The sequence below is a fragment of the Canis lupus genome, chromosome 7, assembly GCF_048164855.1.
Source record: "Canis lupus baileyi chromosome 7, mCanLup2.hap1, whole genome shotgun sequence".
In the NCBI taxonomy this organism is placed as follows: domain Eukaryota; kingdom Metazoa; phylum Chordata; class Mammalia; order Carnivora; family Canidae; genus Canis; species Canis lupus.
Window position 1 is genome coordinate 6,337,190 of NC_132844.1, and position 22,870 is coordinate 6,360,059.

Genomic DNA, 22,870 nt, shown 5'->3' on the forward strand with positions numbered 1-22,870 from the left:
ACAGATTATGAAATCTTCATAACATTGAAATTGGCAATGATTTCTTGGATATGACACCAAAAGCACAGGCAAATAAAGCAAAAATAAACAAATGTGACTATATAAAACTTTAAAGCTTCTGTCCATCAAAGGATACAATTAACAGAGTGAAAAGGCAACCTATAGAATGAGGGAATATATATGCAAATTATATATCTGATAAGAGGTTAATATCCAGAATATATAAAGAACTCCTACAGCCCAACCACAACTACAACAACAAAAATCAAATAATCCAATTAAAAAATGGGCAAAGAACTGCTATAAACATTTTTCCAAATATTATATACAAATGGCTGAGAAACATATGAAAAGATTCTCAAAATCGCTAATCATCAGAGAAATGCAAAGCAAAACCAAAATGAGATATCACCTCATATACATTAGGATGGCTAATAACAAGAAGAAGGAGGAGGAAGAAGAACAAGAAAGGAAGAAAGGAAGGAAGGAAAGGAAGGAAGGAAGGAAGGAAGGAAGGGAGGGAGGGAGGGAGGGAGGAAGGAAAGAACAAGCGCTGGTGAGAATGCAGAGAAAATGGAACTCCTGTGCACTGTTGATAGTATTGTAAAATGCAGGCAACTGATATGGAAAATAGTATGGAGATTCCTCAAAAAATTAAAAACAGAATTACCTTATGACCCAGCAATTATACTTCTGGGTTTATATTCAAAAGAATTGAAAGTAGGATCTCAAAAAAGTGTTTACATACTCATGTTCATAGCAGCATTATTCACAATAGCCATGAGGTGGAAGCAACCCAAATGTCCATCAACAAATAAATAGATTTAAAAAAAAAACAAAAACAAATAGATTTTTAAAAATATGGTGGATAAAAATAAATAAATAAATAAATAAATAAATAAATAAATAAATAAGGTGGATATACACAAGGAAATATAATTCAGCCTTAAAAAGGGAAGGAAATTCTGATATATCCTACAACATGGTGAAACTGGGTGGGTTAAATAAGCCAGTCATAAAAAGACAAGTACTGTATGATTTCACTAATAGGTGGTACCTAGAGTAATCAAACTCATTGAGACAGAAATTAGAATGGTGGTTGACAGGGAGTAAGGGAAGGGAAGAATGAGGAGTTGTTGTTTAATGAATATACAGTTTCATTTTCTAGGTGAGGAGTTCTGGAGATGGATGGTGGTGATGATTACTCAACAATATGAATGTACTTAATGTCACTGAACTGTACAGTTAAAAATGCTTAAAATAGAAAATTCCATGTTAAGTGTATTTTACCACCATTTAAGAAAAGAGATCCCATGTACTCTTCACCCCATTTCTACCAGTGTTAACATCTTGCAAAACCATAGTACAGTATCACAGCCCGGATATTGACATTGATACAGTCAACTTATAGCAGAGACCCACCACCACAAGGATCCCACATGTTGCTCTTTTATCGCCATATTCCTCTCTCCTCCTCACCAGTCTTCCCTTAACCCCTACAATCCACGAATCTGTCTTCATTTCTATACTTAGTCATTTCAAGAGTATTGTATAAATGGACTCATATGGTCTTAATGGGACTCACTTTTTTCACTCACATAGTTCTCTGGAGATTCATCCAGGTTCTTGGATATATTGCTAGTTTGTTTGTTTGTTTGTTTTTTTAACAGATGACTGCTATTCCATGGTACAAGATGCACCACAATTAGTTTATTTACTCGCTGAAATATATCTGGGTTGTTTCCAGTTTTTGGCTATTGTGAATAAAGCTGATAAAATGGGGATGCCTGGGTGGCTCAGTGGTTGAGCATCTATGTTTGGCTCAGGGCGTGATCCCAAAGTCCCCGGGATCCAGTCCCATAACCGGCTCCCTGCAGAGAGCCTGTTTCTCCCTCTGCCTGTGTCTTCTGCCTCTCTCTGTGTCTCTCATGAATAAGTAAAAAAAAATATTAAAAAAAAATCTGATAAAATGTTCATGAAAAAAAAGGGGAGAAGACATCTGGTCACATGAATGAATTCACATGCATGAATCTTGAGGACATTGTCCTAAATGAAATAAGCCAGTCACAAAAAGACTAATACTGTATGAGTCTACTTATATGAGACTTTTTATATATATGAAACAGAAGGTAGAATGGTGGTTTCTAGGGACTGTGGGGAGAAGTAGGGAATTGTTGTTTAATAGGTACAGAGCTTCAGTTTGGCAGGATGAAAAAGTTCCAGTATATCTGTTTCATGACAGTGTGAATGTATTGAATACCACTAAACTGGTGTTTAAAATGATTAAGATGAGAAATTTTATACTGTGAGCTTTTTGCAATAAAAATAAGATAATTTCGTACTGTATTTTTGTTTCACAAATGAGGAAACAAACTCAAGGAGGTTGTGCTATTAGGTCAGTGTTGCACAGAGACTTTGGTGCCAAAGCAGGAAAATTTGTTACTTTCTACTGAAAACTAAAAGGATTATAAAATTTTGGCAATAAGATTAGAAAGTTCCAAATAAAGCCTTCATAGTGAATCCATGGCTAATATTTCTTAAAAAGGAAAAGAAAATTCAATTTTCTGAGAATGATTTTATTTTTTTAAGTTTTTATTTATTTATGATAGTCACAGAGAGAGAGAGAGAGAGAGAGAGAGAGAGAGGCAAAGACACAGGCAGAGGGAGAAGCAGGCTCCATGTACCAGGAGCCCGACGTGGGATTCGATCCCGGGTCTTCAGGATCGCGCCCTGGGCCAAAGGCAGGCGCTAAACCGCTGCACCACCCAGGGATCCCCTGAGAATGATTTTAGCAAGAACTTTATCTACAAGGGAATATGGCCATTTCTTACTTTCAAAAACTTTGCCTGGAGTTGCATCAATACATCTATTCTTTTCCGTTCTTTCAGTTTGGTCAAAATCTTCTTTTGCCAAGGATCACATTTTGGCTTAATCTAGTGGACAAACATGTTCACACAGTTACAACATAATAGAATGGTTAGCAATAAAAGTTGCAAGCAAAGGGATTCAAGGACCTTCTGAAATGCCTTGATGCTAGAAGGTTGATTAGAGCATGTGAAGTCTTGGAAAGGGTCTATATGGGCTCACAGAGCATGGAGCGAGATGGGAGTGGCAGATCCTATTGGTGCCTAGCCTATGAGATGCATTAGCTTCATCTGGGACAACACAGCACCCTCCATGAGCAGGAGGGACCCTAAATCCATCCATCAGTATTGGACACCACACTTAATTTTTAGAGTGAGAGAAGTTCTCCCACAAAGACTCCACATATAAAATTTTACCTTACCCATTAACAGGGCGTATTTAAAAATTAACTCTATAGTTATAAAAACATCAATATACTTAATAACCTTCAAATTTATATCTAGCTCTAAGTTCCAGTATGTTATATCCAACTATATCCTTGATACTTATAGTTGGAAGGCAAATATAATATTCTAGAACAGAAAATCTGGCTTTCCCTACACCAACCACCCATTTGCTCAAGCCTCATTACTTAGGAGTCACCTTTGATTTTCCTCTCCTTTCCTTCTATTCACCTTTATCACGTAAGGCTTTTCTTTCCTACATAATATAGTTGATCCTCTTACTCAAGGATTTTGTATTTGCAAACTTTTCTCACTAAAATTTGTTCATAACCCCCAAAATCAATACTGGCAGACCTATCCTGATTATTCACGGACATGCAAAGAATGGTGAAAAATTCGAATCACCCAACTCCACGTTCTCAGCCAAGGTCACACAAGGTGACATTCTGTCTTCTTGTTTCAGCTCTCATTCTGTAAATAAGTGTCCTTTTTGTGGTCTAGTTAGTGGCACATTTCTATATTTTTGTGGGTTTTTTTGTTGGTGATTTCAGTGTTTAAAATGGCCCCTAAGTGTATTGCTGAAGTGTAGCCTAGTGCTCCAAAGTACAGGAAGGCTGTGATATGTCTTATAGAAGAAATGTTTATGTTTGATAAGCTTTGCTCAGTCACGAGTTATAGTGCTATTGGCCATGAGTTCAATACTATCAAATCAAAAACATATATTAAATAAAGTATCTTTAAACAGAAACACACATAAAGCAAGGTTACGTATCAATCAGTTGATGTACCTAACCTTGTATTTCCCCTATGAGCAATAAATGGTTCAGTATTTGTTAATTCAGTGTTTGTGTCAACTTTATAGGACATAACTACCCCCAATGAGAATCAACTATACTTACCACTACCCCAAATCATCTTATTTAATCTGCTTACTTGGTATTGTTTGTGAATTGTGTACCTCTGGAACCAAGAGTCATTCCTGACATAGTATATACTCAGTGAATAGTTTTTGACTAAAAAGCTGGATTTATACAACTCAATTATACATTTGAGTGTTATTCTTGGTTCTAGCCAAGTAACCAAGATCACTAACAAGAAGAATGGAGTTCTGACCCAAGAGAGAGTACAGGAGAATAGGGACTTTCCAGAGAAGACAGGTCAACATGGCTAATTTCAACATAGACCCATAGGCAGGGAGGAGCTGGGAGGTCCTGGTGTACAAGGCCAGGCACCTACCCTTCCTCCGAGGGACAGTTTGCTTAGGGCATTGAGGAGAGGGGACACTAGGACCTGACAGACCTGATACTGCCAAGTTGCCTGGCTAGTGTGGAAGATACTTTGTGACACTGCTGACATCACTGACAGGTGACTGTCACCACAGGTCTCCTTACCTTTATAAAGGAAATCCAGTTAGCTCTTTTTTTCAAGGTCATACTAGGTCCTGCCAAACCCAAGTTCTCTACTTTATCTATCTCAGCATCATATTCTGGAAATGTTTGCATTGTCTGTTGCTCCATGAAGATGCTTTGAAATTTTTGGGAAACCTGAAAAGGATTAAGGAGAGAGAAGTGGAATGCAGAAAAAGTCTCAGATTATAGGCAATTTCAAAAATAGCTATTGATTCCCTTTGGGACAATCTTGGAGTTAAACTAATTAATGAATCATGACTCTGTGACAGTAACAGGCATTGAATGTATATCCTGCGAGGGACAGGTATTAAGTCAGCTCATTACCGTAACTGTGTTGGAAGTGTTACTTGTTCTGAATATCTGTTCCAAAGATTGGAAATTATGTAATATATCTATTTATATGTAAGTTGAGATGGCCCCTAAATGGGAAGTAAAATTGTCCGCCTTTAGAAATACATTCTTTTTTCGTCCACCTGACAAACTAGAAAATCCAAAGGTTAGATAAATCTTGGTCCCAGAATACTGACCAGGATGTTGCTAGAGAGAAGGTTCCAGATGTTGGGATCTGTTCAAAGTTTTTAGGGTATCTCAGCCAATTCCTTCACCCTTCATTTTCAGACCGAGGCTACTAGCACATTCTGTCTTATAAATGCCTCCCGCCAAAATGTAGAACACTTCTTCCCTTCTCCAGAGCGGGTCCAGGCTTCCTGAGCCTATGGTAGTACCTTCCTCATTGTACTGGCCATAATACGTTATGATTTCCTTACTACCTGGTAAACTTCTCGAAGGCACAGACTGTGAATCTCAAGAAGGAGCCACATGGTGATGGTTGCACAACAATGTGGATGTAATTAATGCCACTAAACTGTGCATTTATGAATGGTTAAAATGGTCAATCTTATGTATATTTTATTACATACACAAACACACACACGCACGCACACACACAGAACCTACCATGGTTCTGGCACCAACTAGGGGCTTAATAAAGGATTCTGGAATGTGAGAGCAAGTTCAATTTGTCACAGAGCTAAAGATTCTTTCAGTTAATGCTGGTAACTTGTGGGCTGTGCTATGCAATACTACTGCCCCTAGTCATAGGTGTCTGTTTAACATTTAAATGTAAATTTTTTAAAAATCAAAAAATAAATAAAAATAAATGTAAATTCATTAAAATTATATAAAATTTAAATTTTAGTTCTTCACTTACACTACCCACATTTTAAGTGGTTAATAGCTGCATGGTTAACATATTGAACTGTGCAGATACAGATCATATCCAACAGTGCAGGAAGTTCAAGGAGACAGTGCTAGTCTAGGGCTAGGGCAGCAGTATTTTTCTTAGAGTCAAATAATAAATATTTTAGCCTTTGCAGACCATACATAGGTCTCTGTTGCAACTATTCAACTCTGCAGTTGTGGTGTGAAAGCAGTCATAGGTAATATGTAAATGAATGGGCATGGATGAATTTCAATTAAACTTATATAAAAAACAACACAAAACAAAACAGATGGTGGCCTGCAGGCTGTAGTTGGCTGACCCTGCTCTAAGGAATTAGATAGAGAACCAGAATAAACAGTACCCAAATATAAGAACTCTGCCTACACATAAAAAAGAGCTGTTGTGATTATCCTGTGAGCACAAGCATTGCATATAATACTGTTATAAGAAAGTCAGAAATAGAAACTATCACTATATAAGGGAAACAAGTTGTTCTTTGGGAACAAGTTGGCTCAGCAGCCTCATCTTCTTTTGTTATCATTGACAATAGTCTACTGTGTTATGATTTATTTGTATTATTTTGTATTTATTTGTATTTATCTCATAATACTTGCTGATAATGAGGGTAAAGATACTCCCATAGAAGTGCTCTGTTGTAGGGGTGCCTGGGTGGCTCAGTTGGTTCAGCGTCTGACACTTGGTTTTGGCTTGGGTCATAACCTCACAGCCGTGAGAGGGAGCCCCACGTCAGGGTCTGCACTCAGCTCAGAGTTTGTTTCAGATTCTCTCTTCCTCTCCCTCCTGCTCACACTCACTCTCTCTCTCAAATAAATAAATAAAATCTTAAAAAAGAAAAAAGAAGGGCTCTATTGTAGATAGTGCTCTATTGTAGATAGTGATGAAAAGAAAGGCAAAAGCTAAAACATCATCACTTTCGAAGAAACCTGAGTACATGTGACACCACCAGTTTTAGGAAGCGTAAAGAACCTGTGTTACATACAAAAATAATCCTAGTAAAATCATGCTGGAACAAGCACAAATGGAAGTGAAACCTGAATGTCAAGGCAAGTGATGATAGAGAAGACAGTGGCTCCTTCTTACACAAAGAGCACTCAAAAACATTCAGATTTTATTTTTGCTTGTTTGGATCAATCAGTTTACTATTTTTACCTAGGAAATATACATACTTGCAAATATTATAAGCCCAGAGCTAGAGAAATATCTTTATTGTTGAAGCTCTGGCTGAAAACTTGGTATAATAAACTTGAAGCTGTCTATACATAATCTTATTTTTACCTTTGAAATAAGTTTTAACATGGTTTTTGTTAACATGAGGCTTTTTTAAAGGAAATGCAACACTGTGTTATAGCAAAGCAGACTGCTTGACTTTAAAAATCACTATGCAATATGAACTCTATTGAATATAAAGCATTTTGCCAATAGGAGAGCTATTATAACACATCATGAGGATCAAAGAGCTCGAGACTCTAGACAACTCCATTACGCAAATCTGCCGAATCTTGGCTACATTTGCATCATCTATTATGGACTCTAATCTGCTTTTTTTCTTTAAATTCTGCAGAAAAATCAATCCTGCAATCCCTCTGGATTATATATACAAGGGTCCCAATACTCTTAATAGAGGGGAAGTTCAATTGCCATTCTAAATCTTACCTATTACTATTACAGTTTATCACTCTAGAAACAATTGTGGCAGGATAGTGGTATTTTGTGGCAAACAGTAGTATTTTCTTTCACAAACACCTATCTTTGTATTAAGAAAGAGTCCATCAAGTACCAAATTAAGAAGTTCGATTTCCTGAGCAGCATCCCTCAGCTCTTCCAAGTCATAGGGGATATTGAAATGGGAGAGCAGAACCCCCAGCTGAGGTGTCAGTTCTTCTCTTTCAGTCACGTGTTGGGGCAGGAAAAAAGCAGCTTCTCTTCTTGTCAGCCCTAAAAACCCAAAATCAAGAGCATGAAGACGAATAAGCACTAGTTGGGGAGAGAAAATGGAACGTCCTTTGAGATAACTGGAGGCAGGATCTCCTCTGCTAAAAGAAAGGGCCATTCTGCTTTACCCAACATCCTCTGCCATAATTTACAGGCTGTGCCACATTGGGCTGTGCCTATCTGACAAACTCTTGAGGCTGGCTTTCTGAGGGAGGGAGCAAGGACCAGTCTCTGTCACATGGCCTATAGGAGAAACCCACCAGATCCTTTGGAGAATGACTTAGTGGGAGCAGAACTACCTATATTCCTTTGTGGTAAACTAAGAGAATGATTTATAAATTAACCAGAAAATTAGAAGGTGAGACTTTATCTCCTTTTGCCTGGTTTACTCTTGTTCATTTCTAAAGACTCATTTTGGACTCGTTTCCTTTGAGATGCCTTCACTGATTCCTCACAACCAGGTTGGCTGTCTGTTCAGGTGCTCCTGTGTCACTCTGTACACATCCCAAGCAAATATGTCACTCAGAGTAGAAACCTAATTAGGTTTCTTAGTCTTCTATAACACAAGATAAGGGCAGGAAGACCATTATATTGATTCACACAAGGAAATTATTTTTTTATTTATCAAAATTTTTAAATTTAAATTCAATTAGGCAATATAAAGCACATCCTTAGTTTCAGATGTAGTATTCAATGATTTTTCAGTTGTGTAAAACACCTGGTATTCATCACATCACCTGCCCTCCTTAATGCCCATCACTAAATTATTTCATCCCCCTACTCACATCCCCTCCTTCAATCCTCAGTTTGTTTTTTATAGTTAAGAGTCTGTCATGGTTTTTCTCCCTCTCTGATGACTTCTCATTTAGTTTTCCCTCCCTTACCCTATGGTTGTTCTGTGCTGTTTCTTATATTCTACACATGAGTGAAACCATATGATAATTGTCTCTCTCTGACTGACTTATTTCACTCAGCATAATACCTTTCAGTTCCATCCACATCTATGTAAATGTTAAGTATTGGTCCTTTTTGATGGCTGAGTAATATTCCATTGTATATACATACCACATCTTCTTTATCCATTCATCTGTCGATGGACATCTCAACTTTTTCTACAGTTTGGCTATTGTGGGCATTGCTGCTATGAACATTGGGGTGCAGGTGCCCCCTCAGATCACTACATTTGTATCTTTGGGGTAGATACCTAGTAGTTCAATTGCTGAGTTGTAGGGTAGCTCTATTCTTAATTTCTTGAGGAACCTCCATACCAGTTTAAAACATGTAATATTAAAACTTAAAAGAGGTCTTAGACAAAGCTTAATCTGAAAGGTTTATTTTGAAGATGAATAAATTGAAGCCCAAAGAGATGAAATGACCTAAACATGCAGGTTCACAGTGAAGCCATGACAAAAACATGTCCAGAACCCAGTACTCCCAACTTGAAGTTCATTGCTTCTTTTTCTATTTTCCAGTTATAAAGATGAAGATAATAATGGCTAAGAAAAATACTTATTTTTTCCATCAGAAAATATTACGTTAATACTTATTTATTAAGAAGGTATAACTTCTTGGTATATAGAAAAGCTTTAAACACATGTGCAAAACCACAATCTTCTTTCTCCACATTATCCTAGTGGAAAGAAGACTAATTTCTTACCTGAAATGCTGGTATTCACCGGGCCCGGAGATGCACAACCCCGGATGTTAGGGTCGATGTCATTGACCCAGACCCTTTCATTCTCCTGATCAGCCTCAGGACCTTCATTGACAGCTATATTCAACACTTTGGAGATAGGCAAATACTGGATGGACTACAGAAAAGCACAACCAAGAGGCTAAAAGTCAACTCAATTCTCACAGAAGCTTTCACACTTAGGCTCAGGAGCAAACCTTTGCTTTGATAGAGGAGAAGGAGGCAGAGTTGGGCCTTAGTAACCTGCTCAAACATAAGGTGCTGAATCTAGACCTGAGAGACCTGTTACAATCACCAATGCTAAGCAACATTAACCTCCAAGCATATCTACATTGATCAAGCATCCATAATGGATGATGACAAGACATTGTGTGAGGTGCTAGTGATATCAAGAAGAGTAAGTAGTGGGACCAACCTCAAAGAGTTTACAGCTTAGTGGGGAATGGGGACTTATGAGCAGAATGTTACTATACACATGACTGGGGAGAGAGGTTTCAGAGGGAGACACTATGGTGACTAACTAGGGAAGGCCTGAAATTAGGAAGATGGCCAGCTTTCTGGTTTGGATAACTGTATCTTATCACTGAGATAAGCCATAGAGGAGCAGGAAAAGATTTAGGTGGCAAAATAATAATCTTTCCAAAATGAAAATATGATCACATCACTCATTTCTGATGTCTCTAGCCTAGCCTCCTCTGTGCGTCTCCTCTGTGATTCTCTGTACTTTGTGCTTATACTTATTCTCTCTTACCATATTGTATTTCAGTTGACTATTTACTTGCCCATTTTCCTACCAGCCTGGGACCCAGTTACTTTTCAGGAAAGACCATGTTTTTGCTTCATGGCCCTGACACGTACCTGGCATATATTAGACCCTCATTAGACCCTAATTAGATATTGCTGAATTAAAAAGTGGGTCTAAATTGAACATCATAAATTCTGAACAAGCTGATGAAAACAAGAACTTGCAGAGTGAATATGAAATAATATAACAGAGACATCTTTGAGAAAACTAAATTAACGGAGGAGTAGTTTCATTAAAGCAAGCTTTCAGAAAAAAAGTTTTCAAAAGTTTCAAAGAAAAAAGCTAATGACTCATTATTTTCCTGTCATTTGTAGGGTAAGTAGAATACAGAAACAGTGACAATCCAAAAGTAGTTGACAAATGTGAATAAACAATGCTAACCATCATGGGAGGGCACCACATCATCACATAACTATGTTTCACACACCTGTAGGTAGTGGTGAATAGTCCTGAGTGAATGTAGGTGACACACAAACCACTTTGTATAAATTGTCAGGTCTTCTTGTGTCACTAAGTTAGAAGGATTATTTTTTCCCGTAAGGAAATTTTCTCGGGCAACAGACAATCTTTCAGCTCTCTGAAGGGCATCATTGTACTCCTCCATAATGTAGGCAACTTGTTTCTGTTTAAAAGTAATGCAGAGACAGAACATGGTTATTTGCAAGCCTTATTCTCTTGGGTCATTTGCTTCCAAGCATAGGGTAATGCTATTTGGGAGCCAAATAAGAGGCTCCTGGAATATCAAAGATCTTTCACATTCTGAATTTGACTGATAATAGCAGTGGTCACATTCTTAGGAGAGAGAGACTTTAGCACAGTCAGTGCATACAGATGTTTGGTAACTGAGGGTGGCTTCATAGCTGTTCAACTATAGCAGAAGAGGCCAAACCCATGAAGAAAAATGCATTTTTTATCATACAAAGTTTCCTTCAAATCTCATCCTTAAAAATAGGTGCCATTATCTTCTGCCACTGGTAGAAGAGGCAAATAGGTGCATCCATTAGTTCCTTTCCCATCTTTAGCCATGACTTAAAAAAACTGACAAGATACACTATTGGTAAGAATGTAAATTGGTACAGCCCTTATGGAAAACAGTATGGAGAGTCCTCAAAAAATTAAAATAGGAATGCCATATAATCTATGGTATATCTCTGGGTACATATTTGAAGAAAACAAAATTAGTATCTTAAGGAGATATCTGTATTTCCACATCTACTGAAACATTATTCCCAATTGCCAAGATATGGAAACCATCCATGAGTCTGTTTATGGATGAGTGGATAAAGAAGATGTGGCATATATAGTGGAATATTATTCAGCTATGGGAAAGAAGGAAATCCTAACACTGCGACATTAAGAATGGACCTGGAGGACATTATGCTAAGTGAAATAAGTAAGACAGAGAAAGACAAATACCGAATGTTTACACGATGAATTAAAAAAAATTGTTAAACTATAGAAACAGAGAGTAAAACAGTGGTTACCAGGGGCTGGAGGGTGGGGAAATATTTGGTCAAAGGATACAAATTTGCAGTTATGAAGGATGAATAAGTCTAGAGATCTAATGTACAGGTATAATGACTATATTTAATAATATGTACTGACAAATGTATTGACCATTTTGTTTCACTATAAAAAAAGAGCCCACAGATTCTATTTCTAGGTTTCCTACCTTGTAAAAAGGATAAAGTTGCTCCATAATCTTACTGTGCTGGCAAAACCTCTTCCATCTAAGCATGTGTAAATATTTACTCTGGGCCAGCTGGGTAATTCTCTCTGTATAATACTTTAACAAAAACAACAATAAAAATTAACACTTAGAATACAATTATAGTACAAAGACTGAATTAAGTTTTAGGAACACTAACAATAGGAAAATCAGTCTCTGGTTGTTTCAGAAAGATAAATTTTTCTACACGAAGATCATAAAATTAAGAAACCTAGCTTAAGATATCATTAAATTTAAATAAAGAAAGTATGTATTTCTAAATCTATATAATCTGTTGCCAATCTAACAGACTACAGTTTCATTTTTCAGTTAGTGAACAATTTTACTAGTGACATAATAGCCTGCACAATTATCTAAGACTAAGCTCAAAATTTCTTAAAAACTGAAGTTATGAGTCTAAAAAATACACAGCACATTACAGGTAAGATTCCAGCTTTTCATCTTAGACTAGAAATGTTATTTGGATTTAAAAATAGTTAAATAAACCTACCATTTTTGAATGTTTCATTTATGATAATAAATATAATAATGGCTATGATGGAATAAGTAGGACCAGATTTATCATTCTATCATAAACAACTAGAAAATAGGACAAAATAAACAAGACAACTATCTTCTGACATAAGACAACTCACAATGCAGGACTGTGGTCTTTGAGAAAAGGGAAACAAATGAAATGAGCTCTACAACTACCTCGGTTTTCTGCCTGAAGAAGGCAGTTTCTAAACAAGGGAGTAAGAAAGGGAATCCCAAGCAGAGCACAATAGTCTTTCTGAGTTAAGTAGAAAGACATCAAAGCTTAGGAGATCGAGTCAGCTGGAGTTTGCAGGACAGAGTACTGGAAAGGGGGATATTATGCAGAGAAAGGCTCCAAAAATCTGCATAGAGTTCTCTTCGAGTTTTTTTGCTATTAAGCTATGCATACAGAGGGTGACACTCCATGAGGCCATGCAAAGAATGACTAGGGAACTATATGCTGAATAGATCTCACAGTTTATTAGGGACAAGAGATGTTCAAGTTTTAATCACACAGAGTGAAGAGTCCTCATTGAACACCTGACACATTCAGTGTAGACACCAGAAGAGTCACACGTTAGTAATAAGGATAAATGACCCTAAGTGAATGTTACTCTAAATCTGATCTAATAAAGCTTGACATCAAGTCTTGAAAGTATGAAACTGATGTACAACTTAAATGTCTGTCATAATAAAGTCCAATACTCTCTAAAAGAATCCCCCAAAAATCAGCATTCAAAAATGTAAGATTGCAATGTCCAATGTAGAAAAAAAATTACTAGACACACAAAGAAGCAGGAAAGTGTGACCCAAAAGCAGGAGAAAAACTAATGAAGAGAAACAGACCCAGAAATGGCACCAGTGGTGAAATTAGCAAACAAGAACTTTAAAAGAGTTATTACTAACATGCCCAGCCTGTTCAGGGATTAAAAGGAAAATGTGAACATAATAAGGAGGGAAATGAAAAAAATATCAAAAACAGTCAAATAGAACTTCTACAAATGAAAACTATAATATGCGAAATGAAAAATTCATTAGATGGGCTTAACAGCAGTTTAATAGTACAGAAGAAAAGATTAGTGAACTTGAAGAAACTACAAGATGAAGCACTGAGGAAAAAAAAAAAGACTGAAAATAAATTAACAGAGCTTCATTGACTTATAGAATGATATGAAGTGATTTAACAAATGTGCAATTGGAGTCCAAGAGGAAGGAAGGAAGGAGATGGAAATTATATTTAAAGACATTATATTTGAAAAATTTAAAAAATTGATGAAAATTATAAAATCACAATCCAAGTAGTTCAGCCCATTCCAAGCAAGAGATACACCAAGAAAAACTCATCAAGGAACATACAATCAAAAAACTTAAAACCGTTAAGAGAAAATCTTAAAAGCAAACAGAACAGAAGGGCACATTGTGTTAGGAAATGGAAACTAAGCAGGCCAGAAGACAACGGAGCAACATCTTCAAAGTGATAAAAGAGAAAAACTATCAACCTAGAATTTACTTTGAACAAAAATATCTAAAATGAAGGCTAAATAAAGACATTAAAAAAAAAAGATAATTTATCCCTGGTAGATCTGTACTACAAGGAATGTTACAGGGCAGCCCAGGTGGCTTAGCAATTTGGCGCCTGCCTTCGGCCCAGGGCGTGATCCTGGAATCTCAGGATGGAGCCCCGCGTCGGGCTCCCTGCATGGAGCCTGCTTCTCCCTCTGCCTGTGTCTCTGCCTCTCTCTCTGTCTCTCAAGAATAAATAAATAAATAAAATCTTTATAGAAAAAAAAAGAAATGTTACAGTAAGTTCTTTAGGCAGAAGATAAATGACATCATACAGAAACTTAGGCTATACCAAGGTTTCTCAAATTCAGCATTATTGACATCTTGGGACAGGACAATTCTTTGTGGTGGGCACTGTCCTGTGCATAGTTGGATGTTTAGCAGCATCCATGGCCTCTTCCCACTAGATACCAGTAGCAATCTGCTCCTCTCCCCAAATTGTGACAACCCAAAATGTCTCCAGACTTCACCAAAGGTCCACCATTTCCACTCTCCCCTTCTCTCCATGAGAATCACCCATATACACAAAAGAATGAAGAATGCCAGAATAAGAGGGAAAGAGAATGAATTTTGAATGAAGATAATGACGAAAGTTTCACTTGCAAATAGAATCTCAACATCTTTTATTTCTTTGTGATTCATTTATTCATTCATTGCTAACTAGTTGCTAATGAACTAATTTGTATGCCTAATGAGGATATAACTCATAACACAAAAGAACAAAGAATCTAAAAATCAAAACAACATACCTATTATAAGAAATTTAGAAAATATATAAAAATAAAGAGGAAATTCATTGTTCTGCCATCCAAAGACAGTGATTGATAACATTTTGATCTATGTCCATCAAGTGGTTTTTCTACATATCATGTGACCATTATTATGACACTTTTGTTATCTAATATTATATAATAATTTCTTTTATTTAAGATTTTATTTATTTATTCATGAGAGACACACAGAGAAAGACAGAGGCATAGGCAGAGGGAGAAGCAGCCTCCTTATGGGGAGCCTGATACGGGACTGGCCCAGGACCCTGGGATCAGGACCTGAGCCAAAGCCAGATGCTCAACTACTGAGCTACCCAAGCGTTCCAACATAATAATTTCTTAGGCTAAAAAATGCTGAATGATAGAATGATATTCTATCAAGTATCATATTGTTTTTCTTAAATATTTCTCCTAGTGTTAGATATGTAGGTATTTCTGATTTTCCCACTTTTATTATAATGCTGCAGTAGTAATCTTTATAGAAAACTTTTTCTACCACATTTTGAGTTATTTTCTTAAAAGATATTTCCAGAAATATCTTTCTTAGCTAAGCCAAGAAAGGGCTTAGACTTTTTGAGGGCTGAGACTTTCCTAGTATTGTATTGCCTCATAATACCAGTATAAGGAGTAATTGATAGAAACTCAATCATTTTGTGACTATAACTAAACTGAACTGAACTAGGAGATATCAGAGACATGGGTCTCTAACAAAGAAGAGAATGTATACTAATCAAGTGCTGCAAACTACACAGGTAGAGAAAATCCTCCCCTAGCCAAAGTATATACCAGAAAGCCAACTTTGTTCATACGTTTCTATCAATTTCCAGATCTGTTTTTCACATTGCCACATGACTCTTACCTGCAATAGAAGCAAAGGTAAATTTTCAGGGGTGTACTCTCTTCTTAGACAGCTCTCTAGCTCCCTCTGCATGACATCTGCTTGAACAACAAGGGGCTTTGACTCTGCCACCTGAGCCCACGGCAAGAGAAGGTAAACGAAAAGAAGGAAGTAACATTATCACTGTTTATGACAGCAAATGACATACAGTTTCTGATAATTTTTACACAACACATTATACTATCATACTTCAGTTTCCAAATAACAAATTTTAATATCACAAATCAAGAAACTAAAAATTTTAAAACCTCACAAAAAGTAGAGATCTCCAAAGAAGTAGTGGCCTGCTCTTGATCTAGCAGTGATCTAGCTGTTTTGTTCTCATAACACTGTCAATAACATCAGCTGGTTGTTTGCAAAAAATAAAGTTTTCCTGATAAATGTTTCCAGAAAGTTAGCAAAATGCAACTATTGTATTATGATACAATTGTATATTACAATTACACTCTCCTACTTACCTGTAAGGTTTTCTTTAGAGCCAGTTCCCTTTCTCTTCTAAAGTAAGAAATGTCTTTTGGTATTTGAACAGAGCTGTAAAAAGATTTATGCAATAGAAGCTGTAATTATAGAAACTGTCATAAGCCAAATTATAGATAAGGCCCTGATTAATTTGTAACTTCACAGCTGCTCATTTCTAAATAACTACGTCATATTATATTGGATTGTTGAGAGCATGTAAAGATCACATCCTTCTTAGTCTGAATCTGTCTTGTGTATACCTCATGTTTGCTAACATTTTCCTTGGGCCAATTTTCCTCTCCTTTGCCGCAAACATGGTCTTTCTTACTACCAGTGATTTACCTATTGTCAATCCTTGAATACAGAAAGAGCCACAATGGTGGAGATTTTTCTTTCCCACACCTGTACTTTTCCAGTAACCTCATCTCTAACAGGTACTGTGCTTATCAGACATCTATCTCATCCCACATAAAACTAGTGTCTTATAATTTTAACAAAATGTTTTTATTTTTGTGTTCTTGCTAATTTATCAAACATGAACTGCTTTGCAATTTATTTTAACGAAATTCTTTTGTCCGAGCCTAGTTAAAAGGAGTTGTTTGCACCATGGGCTCTGACATGAGAAGGCACAAGCAGCACTGCTGTGGGGCCCAGTAATGGCATGGGACCCTGTGGCAGGAAGAAGGGAGCTTCCCGCATTTGGGGTAAGATATACCTCAAGGCTTGACAGCTTTAAGAAATTAGAGGACAGCACCCCTGGTGTGGACATCACTGTCTTAAGATGAAACTCTGCAAACATTGGCAAGGAAGCCACAGCAGGTAGCTGTGAAACAAATGTAAGAAACCACCTAGTGATTTGAGAGGGATTTTGGGCAGCAAAATTTAGGTTAATATTGTTCGTATGATCCTATTAATCCTCCTGGGTAAGTTTTAAGGAAAGATGAAAATACTTAATTTGTATACTTGTCGGCAGTTCCCCTCACTGGGGGCAGTGGTCCTGTGAAAAGACCAGTCAGGAGGTCCCTCAGTTGCAGGAGTTGAAGCAATTCATTGAGCCATTTGTGTTGAATTTCCAACTGAAGTTGGAGATAATGCCTCCCTTATCTCTTCATGTCTTGGCTTTGATAAAAAACAATAAGGCAAGCTCTGAAAGGGTCTTAAGAGGAAAAGCATTACTAAATCAAAGCCATAATTTCTGTGATTACTGGGTACCTGAATCCTGGCTGCAGCCTCATGGAGGTGGAGAACGGATAACTGACTAGAAAGGGTACAGGCAGTCAGGGAAACAGAGGAGCCCATCCCTTTTCTGCCCTCTTATCTTCCAATTTCTCTGGCATGTAAAAATTGAGCAGTGTCCTGGGCTTGGCTGCCAGACCGTCTCTTAGTCAAATAATGTTTTTCATTTGTTAATCTCGAAGTGCCCATGAGTGAGATTGGTGGTGAGTATGTCAATGCACAAAAAGAGATTGACCTATTTGTTCATCAGGTATTGTTTATTCAATATTCATTCACTAGTTTATTCATTCAGCAAGCAATAATGAGACACTTAACCATTGCAAAGACTTGGGCTTATGGTGATAAATTGACAAAAGAATGTGGAAAAGAAAAATGACCAAGACACTATTATCCCACAGTTCTCAATAAATTTTTTCAATCTAGTGGGGAATGAAAATGCTAGAGTGATCATTAGGGTGGACATTTTACATTTTCCGTGGACTCCAGAACCTAGTGCAACACCTGACAACCAGAAGTTGCTCAGTATTTGTCAGATTAATAGGTAGATTCTTGGGCAGCCCTGGTGGCGCAGCGGTTTGGCGCCGCCTGCGGCCCCGGGGTATGATCCTGGGGACCCCGGATCGGGTCCCATGTCAGGCTCTCTGTGCGGAGCCTGCTTCTTCTCCCTCTGCCTGTGTCTCTGCCTCTCTCTGTATATGTCTCTCATGCATAAATAAATAAAATCTTAAAAAAAAATAGGTAGATTCTTTCACAGGCCATGTTTAGTGGTTTGGGGTAGTAGAGAAATACAAGTATCCAGAGATTCTAAACGATAAAAGAGACTTCAGGAAGCCTATCTTAGGACAATGTACAAAGAGGAGCCAGTTGTTTGACACCAGTTATTTAAAATGTAACAATAGCGACTGTAACTTGATCTTTGTATGGTGTCTTCCAGTTTTCAAAATGCTTTAATGTTCATTATCTCACTTGATCCTTAAAAGATAGGCAAGGTACACATCTGTAACCTCATATTTCACAGAAAGAAACCAAAGTTGAGAGAAATTATGGCTTGCATGGTTGCATTACCTTTTCACTTCATCATAAATCTTTGATTTGCTTCCTACACCCAATGGCTTTAAATACCAAATTATAAAACACACTCATACCGGTTCCTCAGAATCATCTTTGGAGTGAGGTAGTAATGCACCTCCTTACTGCTTCTTCTCCTGATCTTCCCTCTCCCACCCTTATCATCCACACTGTTTACTCAGCTACTCAACCTAACAAGGACCTCCTATTGTTCCTCTTGATCAATTGAGGCACTAACAGAAATGGAGGGATTTTAAGGTCCTGAGCTCATTAGACTTGCAACTTTGGGGCTGATCTGGTTACTCTATTTCTCTAAAAGAGATTGCTATCATTGGCAGCATTTACCTACAGAAAAGCTCCTAATAAAACACCATTTTGCAGAACTCATTAGCAAACACCTAGCATTATTTCAGTTTCTGTATTTCTCTTCAAAATCAAGGTCAAATTCAATTAAATACTTGTGGATTAAATGAGACCTCTTTTCAATGAGTATGATTTATATGATAGCTTCTGGAACTTTAAGGCAATGGTATTTGTGAAATGTAAGAGCACTTTTCTATTTTCTTTGGGAGGACATTGCCTCTAAGTGCCTTGGCAATTCTAGAATTAGGGAAAACTTATAGGCAGCCATAAAATCTGAGCTTGAGGGATCCCTGGGTGGCGCAGTGGTTTGGCGCCTGCCTTTGGCCCAGGGCGCGATCCTGGAGACCCGGGATCGAATCCCACGTCCGGCTCCCAGTGCATGGAGCCTGCTTCTCCCTCTGCCTGTGTCTCTGCCTCTCTCTCTCTCTCTCTCTGTGTGACTATCATAAATAAATAAAAATTTAAAAAAAAAATCTGAGCTTGAGATAAGACTATTTGTCTATATAAAAAGAAGAGGGAACTGATGAAGATTATGGGATGAAAGTGGGGACTAAAGCCCCTGAAGACCATGCCTTGTCACTACTACTATTTACCTGTAAGCTCGATGAGTCTCCCGTTCTTCTATCTCAGACTTCAGGTCAGTCAGGTGCATAGCCAGTTCTTTTTCTAACTGCTGGATCCTTTCTGTGGAAGCGATCTTATAAATTTCATCCATGATTTGCATTTACTACTTTATCCCTGAAAAACAAGAGTACAAAGCTTGTTTGTCTTCCTTCAAGAAATCATGTCAACTTTGTGAAACTGTATGCTTTTGCAACTTGGGGAAACAGGCTGACTAGCCTGTTGTCATTATGATTTAATTACCATTTAGTAAACAGTAGAGGAAAAAAGAAATTAGAACCTCCATTGACCATTCCTTAGTTTAGCCGAGTTCGTGTTCAGAAACATCTACAAAACAACTCTGATGATGGTGGTCTATTAAAATGAGAATGCATCCCTCTGGCCCAACCGCTTTAGTGTTTATAAGGCTTGTGGGAATTACACATTAAGTGCTATTAATGTTGGTTAAGGCTTTCTTCTACTATCACTTCAAGTGGAACAAACAATAGGTGTGTGCAGGATCCCTCTAATGCCTAGAACACTTTACCATAAGCTTTTTGATGGCATAAACTTCTGAGTTTATGGGAGACTATATTGAGTATGGAAAGCAACCTAATATGATCATGATCCTTGCACTTTGGAGTTTGGAAGAAAATTATACTTAAGCTTTTAAACGTGTTTTCTTAATTTTGAATGTTTATATTTGGTATCTGCTTTTACCATTAAATAAAATAGTTGATAATCCCCCCAGCCCTATCCCCACCCAGTTCACATACAACACAGTTGTTTACTGAGTACTTTGTGTCAGTATTCTAATTAACAACATAGATAACTGCATGACCCAGAATGGGATCCTTGAGTTGCAGGGAATGCAGAAGATGATGCGTTTTCTGTGCTACTGCTGCCCTCACTTGTCCTGGACAGGTGGAGTAAAATAACTCGGGTTACATTAGAGCGGTTTAAAATATTTAACCCTTCCCTTCTTCCTTTGACATTTTTTCTAGGTTTCCATTTTCCCTTTTACAGATACTCCACTTTCACAAGTTAATCTGCTATCATTCCCAACAAATAATTAAGCTGTAGAGATGTTTTGTGTAGAGGCTTTCTTTGGGGCCTATTCATTCTTTTTATAAACATTAAAAATGGAAATGAACATTCATGCTCAGTCTAGGTTGTGAACATGCTGAGTAATGTATCTGTCATGTTTGGCACACTGCTGGCGCTCAATAAAATGCATTGTTGTTCTTAGTAAAAGCAAAATGTTGTTATGAAAAATGTCTGCCACTTGGCAGTGTCCTTTCAAGTTGGGCAAACAATTAAACAGCTGCCTTAACAGCTGCATTCCAATCAGCAGCCAAGAGTGGCAGCTACATAGACTGGCTGATTCTTCTCCCAAAGGACGGACACTCTGCCTTCATTTCCTGATCAGTTTCAGCACTTCACAGCTCAGAAATGAGAACATTTAATCCTGCACCGTTTAGCCTACTACACAGTCAAGTACAATATTCACAAAATAACACAAGGAGAGGTCAGTCTTTGACAGCAGTCCACGAAATAGATCCAGCCCAGGGGGAATCTATGCCAGATGAGCACTCATATCTAGTGCTAAAGAGACAAACAACTGTGTGTGCTGGAAGGCGAGGCAGGGTGGACTCCATTTACTGAGCACCTACTCTGTATCAGGCCGGCACTGGACCCTCTCTTAAAGTCTTGGAGAAGAGATTCCCCAAAATTACTTCAATGGCGTTTTAAAGACAAAAGTATATTTAATTAACTATTGGTTGTAAATAAACAAGAATCCTGTTTAAAAGAGGTAAAATCTTAGAGCTTAGATTTAAGATTAGCTCAAGCTAATCTTAAGCAGTATTTGTAGGTGAAAGTAGGGATGGGTCTTAGAAATCCAATAGAAATCAGAAAGAGGAAAAAAAAGAAGTATGGTAGAAATAAGTTCAAATATTTCAGTAATTATAATAAATGTAAATGGAGTAAGCCCATAGATCAAAGTAATTTTGGTATTATTTCTTCCTTAAGTGTTTGGAATAATTTATCTATGAAATATCTCAGCCTGAAATTTTCTTTATGGGGGGTTTAAATTATAGATTCAATATCTTTAACAGATTATGAGTATTCATATTTTCTATTTCCCTTTATGTTTACAAAATTTTAAAAGAACATTTCATCTAAGTAGATAATTTTTTTATTGTAAGGTTGTTCATAATATCCTTTTGCATTTTGAACAGCCTTTTTTTTTTTTTTTTATGATAGTCACACACAGAGAGAGAGAGAGAGAGAGAGGCAGAGACACAGGCAGAGGGAGAAGCAGACTCCATGCAGGGAGCCCAATATGGGACTCGATCCAGGGACTCCAGGATCACACCGTGGGCCGAAGGCAGCACTTAAACTGCTGAGCCACCCAAGCATCCTGAATTAACCCAATTAGAATGCATAAATCAATGATTTTTAGTGGATTCACAGTGTTGTACAACCATCACCACAATCCATTTAGAACATTTTCATCTCCCAAAAGAAACCCATATCCATTAGCAGTTTCTCCCCATTTTTCTAAGTCACCCTACTGCCAGCAATAGGCAACCACTAATCTACCTTCTATTTCTATAGATTTGCCCATCTTAGACATTTTATATACACTGAATCATATAATATGTGGTCTTTTGTGACTGGCTTCTTTTATTTCACATGTTTTTTTTCTTTAAAGATTCATTTATTTATTAGAGAGAGAGAGAGAGAGAGAGAGAGCACATGCATGCAAGTAGGGGGAGGGGTAGAGGCAGAGAATCCCCAGGAAAATTCTCCCTTAAGCATAGAGCCCAACTTGGGGCTCAATCCCATGAGCCATTTGATCATGACCTGAACTGAAATGGAAGAGTCAGACACTTAACCAACTAAGCCACACAGATGTCCCTCACATGTTTTCAAGGTGCATCTCTGTTTTCACACATATTTATATATCATTCCCTTTTTTTAAAAAACATTTTTATTTTAATTCCAGCTAGTTAACATACAGTTATATCATTCATTTTTATGGCTGAATAATATTCCATTATATGGCTGTACCACATTTCCCTTACTGGTTTATCAGTTGAAGGAAATTTGGTAGATATTTTAGATATGAATAATGCTTTTATGTAAAAGTTTTTACCAGCTGTCTTCCAGAGCAGCTGCACCATTTTATGTTCTCACCAGCAATGTATGAGGGTTCCAATTTCTTCTCATCTTTGGCAACACTTGTTATTACCTGTCTTTTTTTAGTCATCCTA

The 22,870-nt window shown here is 37.3% G+C and overlaps 1 protein-coding gene across 1 annotated transcript in view; it reads right to left on the reverse strand.

The window, feature by feature from the left end:
• The window catches only part of LOC140636531 (uncharacterized), a 139,374-nt gene extending 119,629 nt beyond the window's left edge, over positions 1-19,745 (reverse strand). The window contains exons 1-9 of the mRNA XM_072831833.1: positions 19,586-19,745; positions 16,325-16,397; positions 15,828-15,938; positions 12,063-12,176; positions 10,818-11,012; positions 9,550-9,703; positions 7,738-7,895; positions 4,700-4,852; positions 2,832-2,933 (exon numbers count right to left, since the gene is read on the reverse strand). Coding sequence (XP_072687934.1) covers positions 2,832-2,933; positions 4,700-4,852; positions 7,738-7,895; positions 9,550-9,703; positions 10,818-11,012; positions 12,063-12,176; positions 15,828-15,938; positions 16,325-16,397; positions 19,586-19,716 — 1,191 coding nt within the window. The 5' untranslated portion in view covers positions 19,717-19,745. The remainder of the gene's footprint in view (positions 1-2,831; positions 2,934-4,699; positions 4,853-7,737; positions 7,896-9,549; positions 9,704-10,817; positions 11,013-12,062; positions 12,177-15,827; positions 15,939-16,324; positions 16,398-19,585) is intronic.
• Positions 19,746-22,870: the final 3,125 nt, after the last annotated feature.